Genomic DNA, 18,284 nt, shown 5'->3' with positions numbered 1-18,284 from the left:
AAGAGAAAAGAAATCGGACATTGTGGCAATCCAAGAATCCAAATGTAATGAGGTCTCGGATGAATGGATGGAATTCGTGTGGGGTGATCGTGAGTTCGGGTTCATCCAAAAACCGAAAATAGGTAAATCCCGGGGGATGTTGCTAATCTGGGATACAACAGTTTTCAAGGCAATTGATGCGGTAGAAGGCAAGTCATTTTTAGTGGTTTGAGGTAAATGGAAAGGAAGAGAAAAAGACACCATCATCACGAACGTTTACGGGCCACACAACGATAGTGGCAAAACAGAAATGTGGGAAAGTTTTGAAAACTCATGTCCTTCAAGGATGCAGAATGGGTTATATGCGGAGATTTTAACGAAGTCAGAAACGAATCCGAAAGACTGAACTGTGATTTCATGAAAAACCGAGCAGCAAGGTTCAATCAATTCATAGAGGATATGCAATTATTAGAAATTCCATTGATGTGGAAAAGGTTTACAAGAGTCAGCGATAATGGAATGAAGCTAAGTAAATTAGATCGTTTCTTGGTGTCGAAAAACTTTTTGCAATCATGGGGTGATCTCTCGGTTGTAGCACTCGATCGGAACACCTCGGATCATTGCCCAATAGTGTTAAGTGATAAAAATATCAACTTCGGCCCTAAACCTTTCAAAGTTTTTGATACATGGTTCAAAAACAAAGACATCGAAAAGATAATAATTGATGCCTGGAACAAGCAGGTTACAAGTACAAGGGACGATGTTATTTTTCGAAACAAGATGAAGAATGTGAAGGAAGCTCTTAGGTCTTGGAGTAAATCTCAGTATGGTAACCTGGATGACGAGCTGAAGATGGCAAAAGATAAAACAGCAGACTTCGAAAAAAGGGCAGACCTTAATTAGCTATCCAAATCAGAAAAGAAAGAATGGATAACAGCACAAGGCTTATGGATCAAGAAAGAGAATGAAAAAACACAAATGTTGAGACAAAAAGCCAGAGTGTCTTGGGCAATCGAAGGAGACGAAAACTCAAGATTATTCCACTCATCAATCTAAAGGAGATATAACAAATCCAACATAAGAGGGGTATATGTTGATGGATTGTGGCAAGAACAACCTGTGGTTATCAAGAATGAGATATTATGTCATTTTAAAAAATCTTTCGAAAAACAGCAAAGTGATTCATCGATTTTAATTGGGCTAAACAACCTGCAATTCAGAAAAAATCAGCCCATTAGAAGCTGATTCCCTTGAGAGGCCGATTACAAAAGATGAAATATGGGACGTCTAATGACCCGTCCTAATCCATCTGGACGAATACATTACATTTGGTTACATCGCGAGGTACTTGACCTCTATATGATACATTTTACAAACATTGCATTCGTTTTTAAAAGACAAACTTTCATTTCATCGAAAGTTGACAAGCATGCATACTATTTCATAATATATCCAACTATAAACGACTTAATAATATTCTTGATGAACTCAACGACTCGAATGCAACGTTTTTTGAAATATGTCATGAATGACTCCAAGTAATATCTCTAAAATGAGCAAATGCACAGCGGAAGATTTCTTTCATACCTGAGAATAAACATGCTTTAAAGTGTCCAACAAAAGGTTGGGGAGTTCATTAGTTTATCATAATCAATCATTTTCAATAATATAATAGACCACAAGATTTCAATTTTTCCATAAATATACATCTCATATCAGGCATTTCGCAAACTGCAGAGAGTTAAAAATCATTCATATGGTGAACGCTTGATAACCGAACTAACAGGATGCATATAGAATATCCCCATCATTTCAGGACTCTCATCGGATATGATAATCGAAGTACTAAAGCATTCGTAACCCGAATGGGACTTGTCGAGGTCCAAAGATCTATCTTTAGAATTCGCGTCAATTAGGGGCCATTTCCCTAATTCTTAGGCTACAAAGCTAAAAAGGGGCATATTCGATTTCGATAATTCAACCATAGAATGTAGTTTTGATTACTTGTGTCTATTTCGTAAAACATTTATAAAAGCATCGCATGTATTCTCAGTCCCAAAAATATATATTGCAAAAGCATTTAAAAAGGGAGCAAATGAAACTCACAATACTGTATTTTGTAGTAAAAATACATATGACGACATTGAACAAATGTTGGGTTGGCCTTGGATTCACGAACCTATATCATTCATATATGTATTAAAACATATTCTTGTAATCGAATGAATTTATATATATATCATTATATGTATTAAATATATATATATATATATATATATATATATATATATATATATATATATATATATATATATATATATATATATATATATATATATATATATATATATATATATATATATATATATATATATATATATATATATATATATATATATATATATATATCTATTTCATTTGTTTGTTAAAATAGTGATTATAATAATACCAAAATAATATTAGTAGTGATTAAAATAATAATAGTGATAATAATATTAATGTTTCTATTAATAATAATATTAACGTTAGTTTTAATAATACATCTTATAATAACGATAATAACAGTAATTTTTAATAAAATGAAAAGTTTATTACTAATGATAATGAAAATAATAATTTTTATAGTAATACATAATACTTAATAATAATTATTATTATAGCAATTTCATTACTCGTGATAATATCAATAACCATACTTATGTTAATCATAATCAAAATCTTCATCTTAAATTTCTAAACTAATAACTAAAGCTTCTATAACATCAATTCGTAATCCTAATCATAATAGTAATAGTAATATTTATATTAATAATACTCATATTAATAATAATATTTAGTGATAATACTAGTGCTAGTAATGATAACGATATTAATATTAGTGATAATAACAATAATACTAAATAATATTACTTGATAATGATGATAATATTAGTAATAACAATATTAATAATAATAATCATATTTGTAATTTTTAATTATGAAAATAATAAATATTAACTAATAATTATTTTAGTATTAAAAATAATAATAACTATAATACTTGTATTAATAACAATCAATAATAACAATAGCGATAACAATAACACTAATAATAATAATAATAATAATGAAAATGATAATAATAATAATAATAATAATTAACAAAAGACTACCTCAAAAGAATGAGTTCCAAAAATAACAGCCCATGTCCTGGCTCGAACCCGTGACCTCCCGCTCACTCACAAACACCCATAACCATCCCTCCATATCAATATTTCTGTTTAAATTACCTACTGTAACAATATAACCCTTGATTCGTTTTCTATCTTCTTCTTCCTCATATTTCAAAGTCGATCAAATGTCCAAACTAACTAACAACAAGTTACGTAATTAATTTTTGGGACTTTAAATAATTACAGAAACGATTAGTAGGTTTTTAAAACAAAAAAAGAAATAAAAAAATAAAAAAAACTGCAATCAAGCTTGCTGCTAACACAAGTTTAAAGGAAAAAAAATGGTTTCGTTTTTTTTTTAAGATTGAATTGGACAAAATTTATTATACAAAATATATTCCAAACTTATAACTTTCTGTGTTGTGTTGTTGTGATCATCAACAAAAACAAAAAAAAAAAAAATTTAAAGAGTGCCTCTGTGCTGTTCGTAACAAACCAAAAAAAATGATTTTGATTTACAGAACGTATTAGACCAACATTGTAACAAAAAAAAAATTGTAATCCATTCCTAGAAACTATTAGAATCATTAATTGAAGTTGAAACATAGTTACAAACTCAAATTTCTTCAAGAACGATTTCGTTGACTTTTTTCTCAAAAACTTTGACTCGGAAATTAAGATTCAATTTGAGGAATTGAGACTTAAGATTTCGCAGATAGTTTTAAACAAAGATTCCTAACGCTTCTGCATTTTTACATTTAAGGAAATCGTTTGATCACAAGATTTTGACAAAATGTTACAAGATAGAGTGTTCGAGCTTTTATATAAAAAAAAAATCCTGTTTAAGTTCAAAAATTAGAAGCAGGTGAAAGAGGTGTATGATTGATAAATATGGTGGATATCGAATGCTTCTTCATAATCCTGAGATGCTAAATTTTTATATCACTTTTGGGTGTCGACAAGAATAATCGTGCAGGAGATATACAAACAAGAAAAAAACAAAACTAAATAAAGTAGATGGGAAGCCTAACTGAATTTGTAATCTACTTGATAAATTTTTATTTTTAACTTAGTAATATTTATTAATAGGTATTTTAATAATAATCCTAATAATAATAATAATAATAACAATAATAATAATAATAATACTAATTAATAATTTTATTAATGGTACCATTTTATTAGTAGTAATATTAATAATATTGTTAAAGATATTAATAATAAAAGTGGTAATATTGTCATGATAATACTAGTAACATTAATAAAAATATTAATAATTACATTAATGATAACAGTAAGTAATAATAAAAATAATTACATTAATGATAACAGTAAGTAATAATAAAAATAATGATATTAATAATATTACTAAGGATACTTATAATATTAGTCATAATAATAATAATGATATAACAAATTAATTGTGTTTAATTTCATATCTATATTATTTATAATAAAGCATCTAGTACTTAACATTAATATTAACATTAGTATTAATAATAATAATAATAATAATAATGAAAGGAATAATAATATTATTATAACTACCATATTCTTTACTTGTAATTACATAGAATATATTAACTTTATATTTTATTACTTATGTGTTACTTATTCTATATAATAATATATTTAGATAGTTAACATTTATAGAGTTTATATATATTACAATATAATAATTATTAATGGCAATCATATATATGTATGTATATATATATAAATTCATTTTAAATTGTATTTATTTATTTTGTACTCTAGTTTACATATTTAATTCTAATACTTAAATTATATTTTAAAATTTTAAATTAATATACATATACTTACATTTACATATACATATTTATTTACAAAAAATTGTTCGTGACTCTCGGGATTGGTCAAAAGAGCAAATGCATTCATGTAACTGTTCCAAAATTTTCGAGATTCAACATTACAGACTTTGCTTATTGTATCGAAATCATATAAAGATTAAGTTTAAATTTGGTCGAAAATTTCCGGGTCGTCACAGTACCTACCCGTTAAAGAAATTTCGTCCCGAAATTTAATTGGGATGGTCATGGCTGACAATAAGTATGTTTTCATGACACATACGAGCTAGAAATTAGAGTTTTATCATCATTGAATGATATGAATGAAACAATTAGATTACTCGAAACGTACGAGTGAAGCTATCACAAAAGAGTGAAATGAGGAAAATAAGATTCGTCTTGACTTTAAGTAAAGCGATTAAGACGTCTCGGATTCGTAGGTTAAATCTTCGAATTTTGAATGATCATGGCTATCGTTCTAAGAAAGAACTGGTAATAGCATGATTTGACTTGTTAAATTACCAGAAGTCACGAGAAAAGATAGAATTATCAAGAAAACATGTTCCCGATATGTTAGGAGATCAAGTAGAATGTAAGAGTCGTGTAACATGGCACATGATGACGTTAGGATCTGTGAATCATCACGTTCCATCAGAAACTCATCATGACTTACTGTAATATAATCACGTTGATGAAGTGTCATTATATTATACTAACTCATGCATCAGTTCTCAACACTACTTCAAAGACATTCAGATGTTAAGTTCGAATTTTTTTTCAGAATTTAGAAATAAAAACAGATTCCTTTCTGATGTAACACTGATATCGTGAAGAGATAAATGATTTCAAATAAGAATAGTTATGAAAATATCTTAAGATATATCAAGGATATTTATAATGAAAGATACGATGATATCTTAGAATTTCTAATATTGAAGGATGATGCATGAAGATTTGTTCGCAAGAGTGTAGAGTCAAGAGTAAGGTATTCATTAATGACTTTAGCAGATACTAAATCATTTGGATTCTTTGAAGATAGGTTTAGTCTTTGTGATTTATCCACAGCGTCCTTCATGGTTTGCTCAATCTGTTTACAGTTCCAACATTTCTGAGCTTTACCAACATAATTTTTTTTTATCATCAAACTTTTAGCTGTTAAGGTCGTTTACAGTTTTTGTTGCATCATTCAACTTTTCAGAATTCAGAGTATTGATTCGCAGACTGGGTACTTTTCAAAATTTCAGAATGGAAGGTCATAATTCTAAGAGATAAAGGTTATAGGTATACATATAACTGTTGATGTAGACATGCTACGAGATTTCAAAATACTGATTGCTAATTCCCGGTAATTGATGTGGTAATTCTCGTTATAAGATGTGGATGAGTATATGAATAGGTTTTAACGAACAAACATAATGGTTCTTCAGAGAGACCTAAGCCAATGAGTAATGAAGTTACTGGTAAGTTTACTGCTAATGTGGTGGGATATAAACGGTTCTCCGGTAACGATATTGAAGGGGTAATCTTTATAATAAGGTTTATTCGAATGAAAAAAAATTGAAGCTAATTTGCTGGAGCTGTGACAAAATTGACTAATTTGAAAAATAATTGCAATGTTATTTTCGGTAATAGCAATGCCAAAGGAGCTAGCACGGATACGTGTTAAACGTTTACTCAGTTTCCGAGAGTTTTTCAGGTGCATAACTATATTCATCAATCTTTTCTTTCGTAGATGAAGTGCGGTTGGTTCATCATCTCGATTGAGGTGTTTTCAAGAATCATGAAAGGTTTGAACACATATTGTAATCGTCAAGATACAAATGAGGTTTAAGATGAAATCAAGTGGCAAACTTGAAGAATTGTTTAGTTTCATATGTTATAATCAGTATTTTATTTCATTTTAATTGCCCAATGTTAGTAGTCCACAGTTGATAGTCCACAGTTAACAGTCCAATAATTCATATATAGTTTAATATATAATATTCGAATTAATTAATACGTATCGTGACCCGTGTACATGTCTCAGACTTGATCACAACTCAAAGTTTATATATTATTGTAGAATCAACCTCAACCCTGTATAGCTAACTCATGCATTACTGCATATAGAGTGTCTATGGTTATTCCAAATAATATATATAGATGCGTCGATATGATATGTCAAAACCTTGTATACGTGTCCCGATATTTAAAGTGCGTAAAATAAATAACAGAAATTAAATGATGATAAATAAAATGCGTAAAGTAAATAACAGAAATTAAATGACGATAAATAAAATTGCGATAAATAAACTGCGATAAATAAAATGTAATCAGTTAGCTAGGTACAGTTAGCTGGAAACAGTTAGCGTGGATTCTTAACAAAAATTTTTCATAGTTAATTCATTTGTTTCTAACAAATTTTATTTTGTTCAATGTTTTCTTCATTATACCACTTGTTGGATTCTGATAGGTCAAAAATCCAAATATGAAATTGAATGGAAATGATTATTCTGCGGTGAACGGATACGTATATCTGTGGATGTAAGTAGGATAGTAAATGACTGTTGAATCAGATTCGAAGAATGTACAATGTAACTTATTAATGTGAAATCTAAATATTCCTCGAGTATTACCTACCCGTTAAAATATTTTCACCATTAACAGTTTGTACGAAAGAATTTTAAATTACAATCTTTATGAAAATATACTTACATATATATTTTCCTTCAGATGTAATCATGGATTTATTGAGTTAATATGATATTAATCTCATTTGCTTTTCCATTGGAACAAGAATATATAATCTCTAAAACATTAGAGATTACATAATCGCCATGTCAAACGAAGATAAATGATGTAGAACGATACGTAGAACAATGATTATACTCGAGGTACAGAATAAGATGTTGAGGCATGGATTGTTGATGGTACTGGTGTTGTTACTGATGGTACTGTTGGTGCCGATGATGTTGCTGAAGCTGGTAAGGTTTTCACCATATTCTCCAAGTTTATTACTCGAGGGCGAAGTTCGTTGACTTCTCCTATTATTCCGGAATGATTGTCGGTCGAAACGAGCGAATGAATAAGGTTGAGAATTTTTGGATATCATATAATCATTTCGAGGTATCCTGGAAATGAGAGTGATTATAGTGTATCGAACTGGTTCGTCGATAAGTGCTCAGGTTCTTCGCCAAGAGGTGAATTCGGTTGGTGGAAAGGGATCGCCTTCTTTGCGTCTCCATTGATTAAGTCGACTACGATCCCATCAGATGAATTGGGGATGGCTGATTGGTTGATTCATTCTGGTGATGCTGCTTTCGGAGTTTAGGTGAATATCCGTGTCGGAATAACTGTCGGAATCCGAGGAATTCGAACTGGTTGAGGGATCCATATCGTACAATTAAATGAAGGATTTTTGATAAGAAATAGATTATAGGACGTAGATTAGTATCCTGCAATACATAATTTACATATGCATATATAATACTAAAATCCCATAAGTTACGGATGAATCTACGGAAGCTGTCAAGTAAATTATATAGTAACAGATACGATAAGATATGAATTTTGTCTATACACTATCGATGAACTAACTGCAGTAAGACGTGTCTAGACTAAGAATGATAAGCAGGTAATTTTTGACACGAAATGATAAGCAAAACTTTTGACATGCAGACACGGTCGAAGTCCAGACCTACTAATGCATCTAAATAACTATCAGTTAGACACACTAATGCAAGACCTGGTTCGCTAAGACCACCGCTCTGATACCAACTCTAATGACCCGTCCTAATCCATCTGGACGAATACATTACATTTGGTTACATCGCGAGGTACTTGACATCTATATGATACATTTTACAAACATTGCATTCGTTTTTAAAAGACAAACTTTCATTTCATCGAAAGTTAACAGGCATGCATACTACTTCATAATATATCCAATTATAAACGACTTAATAATATTCTTGATGAACTCAATGACCCGAATGCAACATCTTTTGAAATATGTCATGAATGACTACAAATAATATCTCTAAAATAAGCAAATGCACATCGGGAGATTTCTTTCATACCTGAGAATAAACATGCTTTAAAGTATCAACCAAAAGGTTGGTGAGTTCATTAGTTTATCATAATCAATCATTTTCAATAATATAATAGACCACAAGATTTCAATTTTTCCATAAATATACATCTCATATCAGGCATTTCGCAAACTGCATAGAGATAAAAATCATTCATATGGTGAATGCTTGATAACCAAACTAATAGGATGCATATAGAATATCCCCATCATTCCGGGACTCTCATCGGATATGATAATCAAAGTACTAAAGCATTCGTAACCCGAATGGGACTTGTCGAGGTCCATAGATCTATCTTTAGGATTCGCGTCAATTAGGGGCCATTTCCCTAATTCTTAGGCTACCAAGCTAAAAAGGGGCATATTCGATTTCGATAATCCAACCATAGAATGTAGTTTCGATTACTTGTGTCTATTTCGTAAAACATTTATAAAAGCAGCGCATGTATTCTCAGTCCCAAAAATATATATTGCAAAAACATTTAAAAAGGGAGCAAATGAAACTCACAATACTGTATTTTGTAGTAAAAATACATATGACGACATTGAACAAATGTTGGGTTGGCCTTGGATTCACGAACCTATATCATTCATATATGTATTAAAATATATTCTTGTAATCGAATGAATTTATATATATATCGTTATATGTATTAAATATTATATATATATATATATATATATATATATATATATATATATATATATATATATATATATATATATATATTTCATTTGTTTGTTAAAATAGTGATTATAATAATACCAAAATAATATTAGTAGTGATTAAAATAATAATAGTGATAATAATATTAATGTTTCTATTAATAATAATATTAACGTTAGTTTTAATAATACATCTTATAATAACGATAATAACAGTAATTTTTAATAAAATGAAAAGTTTATTACTAATGATAATGAAAATAATAACTTTTATAGTAATACATAATACTTAATAATAATTATCATTATAGCAATTTCATTACTCGTGATAATATCAATAACCATACTTATGTTAATCATAATCAAAATCTTCATGTTAAATTTCTAAACTAATAACTAAAGCTTAGCTTCTATAACATCAATTCGTAATCCTAATCATAATAGTAATAGTAATACTTATATTAATAATACTCATATTAATAATAATATTTAGTGATAATACTAGTACGAGTAATGATAACGATATTAATATTAGTGATAATAACAATAATACTAAATAATATTACTTGATAATGATGATAATATTAGTAATAACAATATTAATAATAATAATCATATTTGTAATTTTTAATTATGAAAATAATAAATATTAACTAATAATTATTTTAGTATTAATAATAATAATAACTATAATACTTGTACTAATAACAATCGATAATAACAATAGCAATAACAATAACACTAATAATAATAATAATAATGAAAATGATAATAATAATAATAATAATTAACAAAAGACTACCTCAAAAGAATGAGTTCCAAAAATAACAGCCCATGTCCTGGCTCGAACCCGTGACCTCCCGCTCACTCACAAACACCCATAACCATCCCTCCATATCAATATTTCTATTTAAATTACCCACTGTAACAATATAACCCTTGATTCGTTTTCTATCTTCTTCTTCATCATATTTCAAAGTCGATCAAATGTCCAAACTAACTAACAACAAGTTATGTAATTAATTTTTGGAACTTTAAATAATTACAGAAGTGATTAGTGGGTTTTTAAAACAAAAAAAAAATAAAAAAAACTACAATCAAGCTTGCTGCTGTCGCAAGTTTAAAGGGGAAAAAAATGGTTTCGTTTTTTTTAAGATTGAATTGGACAAAATTTATAATACAAAATATATTCCAAACTTATAAGTTTCTGTGTTGTGTGGTTGTGATCATCGACAAAAACAAAAAAAAAATAAAATAAAATAAAAATTTAAAGTGTGCCTCTGTGCAGTTCGTAACAAACCAAAAAAAAATGATTTTGATTTATAGAACGTATTAGACCAACATTATAACAAAAAAAAAATTGTAATCCATTCCTAGAAATTATTAGAATCATTAATTGAAGTTGAAACATAGTTACAAACTCAAATTTCTTCAAGAACGATTTCGTTGACTTTTTGCTCAAAAACTTTGACTCAGAAATCAAGATTCAATTTGAGGAATTGAGACTTAAGATTTCGCAGATAGTTTTAAACAAAGATTCCTAACGCTTCTGCATTTTTACATTTTAGGAAATCGTTCAATCTCAAGCTTTTGACAAAATGTTACAAGACAGAGTGTTCGAGCTTTTATATAAAAAAAACCTGTTTAAGTTCAAAAATTAGAAGCAGATGAAAGAGGTGTATGATTGATAAATATGGTGGATATCGAATGCTTCTTCATAATCCTGAGATGCTCAATTTTTATATCACTTGTGAGAGCTGACAAGAATAATCGTGCAGGAGATATACAAACAAGAAAAAACAAAACTAAATAAAGCAGATGGGAAGCCTAACTGAATTTGTAATCTACTAGATAAATTTTTATTTTTAATTTAGTAATATTTATTAATAGTTATTTTAATAATAATCCTAATAATAATAATAATAATAATAATAATAATAATAATAATAATAATAATAATAATAATAATAATAATAATTAATAATTTTATTAATGGTACCATTTTATTAGTAGTAATATTAATAATATTATTAAAGATATTAATAATAAAAGTGGTAATATTGTCATGATAATACTAGTAACATTAATAACAATATTAATAATTACATTAATGATAACAGTTAGTAATAATAAAAATAATGATATTAATAATATTACTAAGGATACTAATAATATTAGTCATAATAATAATGATATAACAAATTAATTGTGTTTAATTTCATATCTATATTATTTATAATAAAGCATCTAGTACTTAACATTAGTATTAACATTAGTATTAGTATTAATAATAATAATGAAAGTAATAATAATATTATTATTATAACTACCATATTCTTTAATTGTAATTACATAGAATATATTAACTTTATATTTTATTACTTATGTGTTACTTATTCTATATAATAATATATTTGGATAGTTAACATTTATAGAGTTTATATATATTACAATATAATAATTATTAATGGCAATCATATATATGTATGTATATATGTGTATATATATATATATATATATATATATATATATATATATTCATTTTAAATTGTATTTATTTATTTTGTACTCTATTTTACATATTTAATTCTAATACTTAAATTATATTTTAAAATTTTAAATTAATATACATATACTTACATTTACATATACATATACATATTTATTTACAAACAATTGTTCGTGAATCTCGGGATTGGTCAAAAGGGCAAATGCATTCATGTAACTGTTCCAAAATTTTCGAGATTCAACATTACAGACTTTGCTTATTGTATCGAAATCATATAAAGATTAAGTTTAAATTTGGTCGGAAATTTCCCGGTCGTCACAGGATGCAATTAAAAGCTGTGATGATTCAAAGGCCCCGGGGCCAGACGGTTTTAGCATGAAGTTCTACAAATTGTTTTGGTGGCTTATCAAAGATGACCTCAAAAAGGCAATTGATTGGTTTTGCAATAAGCAAGCTATCTCGAAAGGTTGCAACGCCTCATTCATGACTTTGGCCCCAAAGAAAGAGGATCCTATTGGACTTAATGACTATCGTCCCATTAGCTTAATAGGGAGTTACTACAAAATCATTGCAAAAATTCTCTCTAACCGGATCCAGAAAATCATCTCCAAAGTCATTGGATTCGAACAAAGTGCGTTCATAAAAGGCAGACAGATAATTGATGGTATTCTAGTAGCAAATGAAACAATCGAAGAGCAAAAATGCGGGAAAGCTAAGTGTCTAATATTCAAAGCCGATTTCGCAAAAGCTTTCGATAGTGTCAATTGGAACTACCTCTTCGAAATCATGAAATGTATGGGGTTCGGGTCAAAATGGATTACTTGGGTAAAAGAATGCCTTAATTCGTCTTCCATTTCCATATTAGTGAATGGCTCTCCAACTAAAGAGTTCAATCTTGAAAGAGGGGTCCGATAAGGGGACCCTTTATCCCCTTACTTATTCATCATGGCAACCGAAGGTTTAAACTTGCTAATCAAGAAAGCACTCGAGGTTGGGCTATATAGAGGTATTGAGGTTGGCAATGACAAAGTTGTGGTCTCCCACCTCCAATACGCGGACGACACCATTTTCTTTGGAGTATGGAGTAGAAGCAATGCTCATAACATCATGAAACTTCTAAAATGCTTTGAAAAGCTCTCGGGTTTAAAAGTCAATTTTGCAAAAAGTTGTCTATACGGGATTGGTGTAGATAACACGCATTTGGAAGAACTTGCTGCCTTCATGGGATGCGTCACCGGTGACATCCCGTTTAAATACCTTGGTCTACCGATTGGGTGTAAAATGAAAAGAAAGAATGATTGGATGTTTGTAGAAGAAAAATTCAAGAAAAAATTGGCAAATTGGAAAGCAAAATCAATGTCCTTCGGTGGCCGAATCACTCTTATTAAGTCGGTGCTTAGTAGCCTCCCGTTGTATGCCTTCTCCCTATTCCGCGCTCCTTTGTGCATCATTAGTTCGCTTGAAGGTTTGAGACGTAACTTCTTTTGGGGCGGGTCGGGGGAAAAACTAATATGGCTTGGGTAAAATGGGAGAATGTTCTTAACTCTTATGAGAGGGGGGATGGAACATAGGGTCGTTGAGAGCAAAAACTTTAGCATTGCTTACTAAATGGTGGTGGCGTTTTAAAACGGATTCCGAAAACTTTTGGGTCAAGGTAATCAAAAGCATTCACGGGTGGGACGGGGGGTTGGGCTCGATCGAAAATAATCAATGTGTCAAAGACTCGTTGTGTGTGTCATTAAAAACATTGATAAAGATTTAGCCAAGTACAATTTTAACTTGAATAACTCTTTTGAAAAGATTATATGTGATGGAAGAGACACACGTTTTTGGAAAGATGTATGGTTAGGGGATCAGCCCCTTTGTGTTGTGTTTAACAGACTTTTCAGACGTGAGGAAGACAAAGACGTTCGTGTGGTGGACCGAGTGATGAAACAAGAGTCAGAATTGTTAATAAACTGGAATATAGGCAGGAACATAACTGGAAGAAGTGCGGCGGAATTACATGAGCTAACTGAAAAAATTGCAAGTTTTAAATTCGCAGAAGGGCACTCTGATTCATGGCAGTGGAAAGTTAATGGTAAAAGCAATTTTACAGCTCACGCATTGAGGTCTTTGCTAGATGAAAAGATACTGCCAGTTTCGTCTAATCAAGGTGAGACCATTCGAAACAATCTATTGCCCATAAAAGTAGGCATTTTCATATGGCGGGCTCAAAGAAACAGGCTCCCGGTAAGGCTAGAACTAGACAAAAAAGGAATAGATCTTGACTCGGTTAGATGCCCATGTTGTAACGATGCATTAGAATCGATTGAGCATGTTCTAGTCAAGTGTGCATTTGCAAGGGACGTGTGGGAGAGATTCTTCAAATGGTGGAAGCTAAACTACCCAACCAATGTAAGCCTAAATAATCTCATCAAAAGTTATTCAAGTTTCACAAACGCTCCGCATAATTCAAAAATTTGGCAAGCATCGATATGGGTGTGTGTGTACAAGTTATGGCAAAACCGAAACGAAAAGATATTTAAAGAAAAAAATAATTCCGCTTTATTGCTACTCCAGGAAATTCAATCAAAAAGCTTTGAATGGATAGCGAACCGATCCTCAAAGGCAAATATAAATTTTTTGAGATGGTTAGAAACTCCAAGCGAAATTGATAATCCCGGCTAAACTCTCCTCAGGAAAATGTCTTTGTTTTATCCATTTGTTTCATTGTAGTTCAATCTTCTGTACTATATCTTCATGCTTTCTCAGCATGCTTGTACATGTTTATTCCTTTAGTAATAATATTTGTTTGGCTTTTCAAAAAAGAATACGGAGTAATAGAATGGGATATTTGAACAAAGTTGATAGATAGAAAATCAATTGAAAGAAAATTAATAAGAAACAGATCGAAGGAGATGAGCTGTGATGTTTCAAAGAAAGTTGACAAAATAGTCAAGGATAAAAAAGAGAGGTGTTTTTGTAAACAATAATAATAACAATAATTCTTTGACAAAGACGAGTTAGACAGGTAATATAAGAGCGGCGTAGCAAATAAAGAAATGGGCTATATGTGAATATCACATGGATGGACAAGAACAAATCAAGTGTATGGTTAATTCTTTTGGACGAAAAACTGTGTACGCGCAGTAGAAGATTTAGAAAAGAGAAAAAGATTAAGAAAAGAAAAAGAAATAAGAGATACGAGAATTTGTTAGTTCGCGGACAGACAGTGGCGGAACGTGAAGTTTCATATTGGGAGGGCCGAAAATAAATATTTAAAAAATGTTAAATGTAGTATAAAATGAGAGCTGAGATGGGTTATTTGAAGTACTTTTTAGAAATCTGGAGAGAACCTGTTTATGATTCATCTGTTTGTTATCTGGTTATGCTTTTACCTTTTTGTTTATCTAGTATCTTTTTAAATGCTTTTCTCATTGCATATCTCCATACTCTCTTCTTCTTCAAAAATTTAACCTTTTCTTCATCACATTTACTATTTAATTCTCGATATTCAAGAATGATCTTATACCACATTTTCCAAATCATGAAACTTTTTCATCATATTCAATTTATCGACCACACTTTCTTTCACTTCTTTTCTGAACAATATTGCATCTTCTTTCTTGCATTCTTTTAACAAACCAATACAGTGAAGTGTATGCTCCCTACTAAGAGTGTTCACATTTTGAAAGCACTCAACACAATTTTTATCTGTGTAGCATAAGAGCACGAGGTGTACCCCGTCCCCTATGTCGCCGTCCTCCCAATTTCGACGCCGGCCCACTGTCGCCGACACTGCGTCACCGTCTCCAGCTTCGATTTTCGGCGTCGATCTTCGATTTCGAGCCATAGACGGTGTATAAACTAGCCGTTGTGTGTAGGAATTTGTGTATATATCCGTTGAATTCAAACGGTTGCATTTTTTTTTTCCTTTTTCTATAAATACTTATACATTTCATTTCATTCCAACTCACATTTCTTTTCATACAAACCTACTCTAATACAAAAAAAAAATATACCTCTTTTTATTTAGAAAGAATGTCTTCATCTTCGAGTAGTTCGCACGATGATTACACAAATTATACGCTCAATTTACTTGATCAAGTTGATGATTCTTTGGACGATGATGTTAATTCTCGTCGTTACGTTCGTCATGATCATTATGATGCTCATAATCGTTTGATGGGCGATTATTTTGATGAGGGCTGCAAATATACGGAAGATCAATTCAAACGTCGTTTTCGGATGTGTCGCCGCGTTTTTCTTCGAGTGATGAACGATATACTCAACTATGATGTCAATCCATTGCCTTCCCATTTTATATGGTTTCATTGAAGGTAAGATTCTTGAGGTATGTGGAGTATTAGTCCACATTTAAAAATCATCGTCGCACTCCGTCAGCTAGCATACGGCTATACACCAGATGCTTTAGACGAGTATTTGCAAATGAGTGAATGAGTTGGGCGTGAATCTTTGCTAAAATTTACTATGTGCATTATTGACTTGTATAATAGTGACTACTTAAGAGAGCCGTCTTTGCATGACATTCATCGTTTATATGAAGCCCATGAAAGGATTCATGGCTTCCCGGGCATGTTAGGTAGCATCGATTGTATGCATTGGGCATGGGCAAAATGTCCAGTTGCGTGGAGAGGCCAATATTTGCGAGGCGATCACAGTCACCCAACTATTATGCTTGAAGCCGTCGCGTCGTATGATAATTGGATTTGGCATGCGTATTTTGGTGTGGCGGGTTCAAACAACGACTTAAATGTTTTAAACACTAGTGATTTGTTCAACTCAATGCTCAATGAAGATATGCCTGACGTCCCTTTTATTGCGAATGGCGTGGAATACAAAAGAGGGTATTATTTAGCCGACGGGATTTATCCAACATGGGCTTCATTTGTAAAGGGATTTTCAAGTGCTGTTGATGAAAAACGCACTTACTTTTCAAGGCAACAAGCTGCTGCTCACAAAGATGTGGAAAGAAATTTTGGGATTTTACAGGGTCGTTGGCATATTCTACAACAACCCGCAAGGGCATACGCGAGGATTCAAATGAGACGGCTTATGTATACGTGCATCATACTACATAACATCATTATTGAAGACAATCGTTACAACATTGCCGAGAATGATTGGGTTTATGAGCCGCCTCAACACATACAACGTACTTGGATCGAAAGGTGTGATGCTCGTGCTAGACGAACAAGGGAGCTATGTGATAGAGAAGTGCACGAAGGCTTACGATCGAATTTGGTTGAACATTTATGGGCTCTTTGAGAATTCAATTAATCGTTTTCAATATTTCAAGAATAAATGTAATGTTTTTTTTATTAATGTAAGGTTTTATTAAAATATGTATTTTTTATTATTATTTGAAGTTTTTTTAATATTTACAAAATGAAAAAATATATAAAAAAAATTTATAAAAAAAAGGACACTGAAAAATGGACACTGAAATTGACACTGTGGACACCAGCACCCAACAGCAAGTCAGTCAATCTCAGTGTCCAAAATGGACACTGAAGAGGACCACGGGCACCTCGTGCTCTAAGCCCTCAAAGTCATCAGTCTTAACATATCTTTTTTCATCAAAAGTAATTTCTTGAGGTACTGAATGCTTTATATATGATTCTTTCTCTATAGTTAATCCAGCAGACTTTTTTCTTAGTGTAATTTTGTTTGCCATACACCATGTCTTGAAATCATCTTCAGTAATTAGATTCATTTTGTAAGAGATTTGGAAAAACCTCAACATCTTGTGTACAACAACAGTCTTCATTAATTTATCTTCTATTTTCTTCACATCGAAATTGATAAACTTCCATTCTCTTAAAACAAGTAATTGCAAATCATCTGAACTAGTCGTTTCAATCAACCCTTCTGATAAAGATATCTTAATCATAACTTGATCTCCATTCCACTAGTAACAACAACCCTCGATTTTGTTTAAATACCTATGTTTTAAAAATTTATTTCTCAATTCCACTTCTATGTTGAATAGATCTTACAACCACTCTATGTATCGATCATCGTATTCAAATTGACTGTTACTTTGTTCTTCTTCTTTCAATTCTAAGAACTTCAATGCTTGAGCACTCTAAAGATCA

The 18,284-nt window shown here is 30.6% G+C and overlaps 2 protein-coding genes across 2 annotated transcripts; both read left to right on the top strand.

Moving 5' to 3' along the window:
- The first annotated feature begins 312 nt into the window (after positions 1-312).
- Positions 313-882, top strand: LOC139900661 (uncharacterized). The gene has a single exon (XM_071883423.1). The coding sequence runs from the start codon at positions 313-315 to the stop codon at positions 880-882; it is 570 nt and encodes a 189-aa protein (XP_071739524.1).
- Positions 883-16,206: 15,324 nt separating this feature from the next.
- LOC139900660 (protein ALP1-like) lies at positions 16,207-17,454 on the top strand. Its single transcript, XM_071883422.1, has 2 exons — positions 16,207-16,493; positions 16,683-17,454. The coding sequence occupies exons 1-2, from the start codon at positions 16,207-16,209 to the stop codon at positions 17,452-17,454; spliced, it is 1,059 nt and encodes a 352-aa protein (XP_071739523.1).
- The last annotated feature ends 830 nt before the right edge of the window (positions 17,455-18,284 follow it).

The sequence above is a fragment of the Rutidosis leptorrhynchoides genome, chromosome 3 (assembly GCF_046630445.1).
Source record: "Rutidosis leptorrhynchoides isolate AG116_Rl617_1_P2 chromosome 3, CSIRO_AGI_Rlap_v1, whole genome shotgun sequence".
Classification (NCBI taxonomy): Eukaryota; Viridiplantae; Streptophyta; class Magnoliopsida; order Asterales; family Asteraceae; genus Rutidosis; species Rutidosis leptorrhynchoides.
This window is presented reverse-complemented; position numbering and strand designations above follow the sequence as displayed.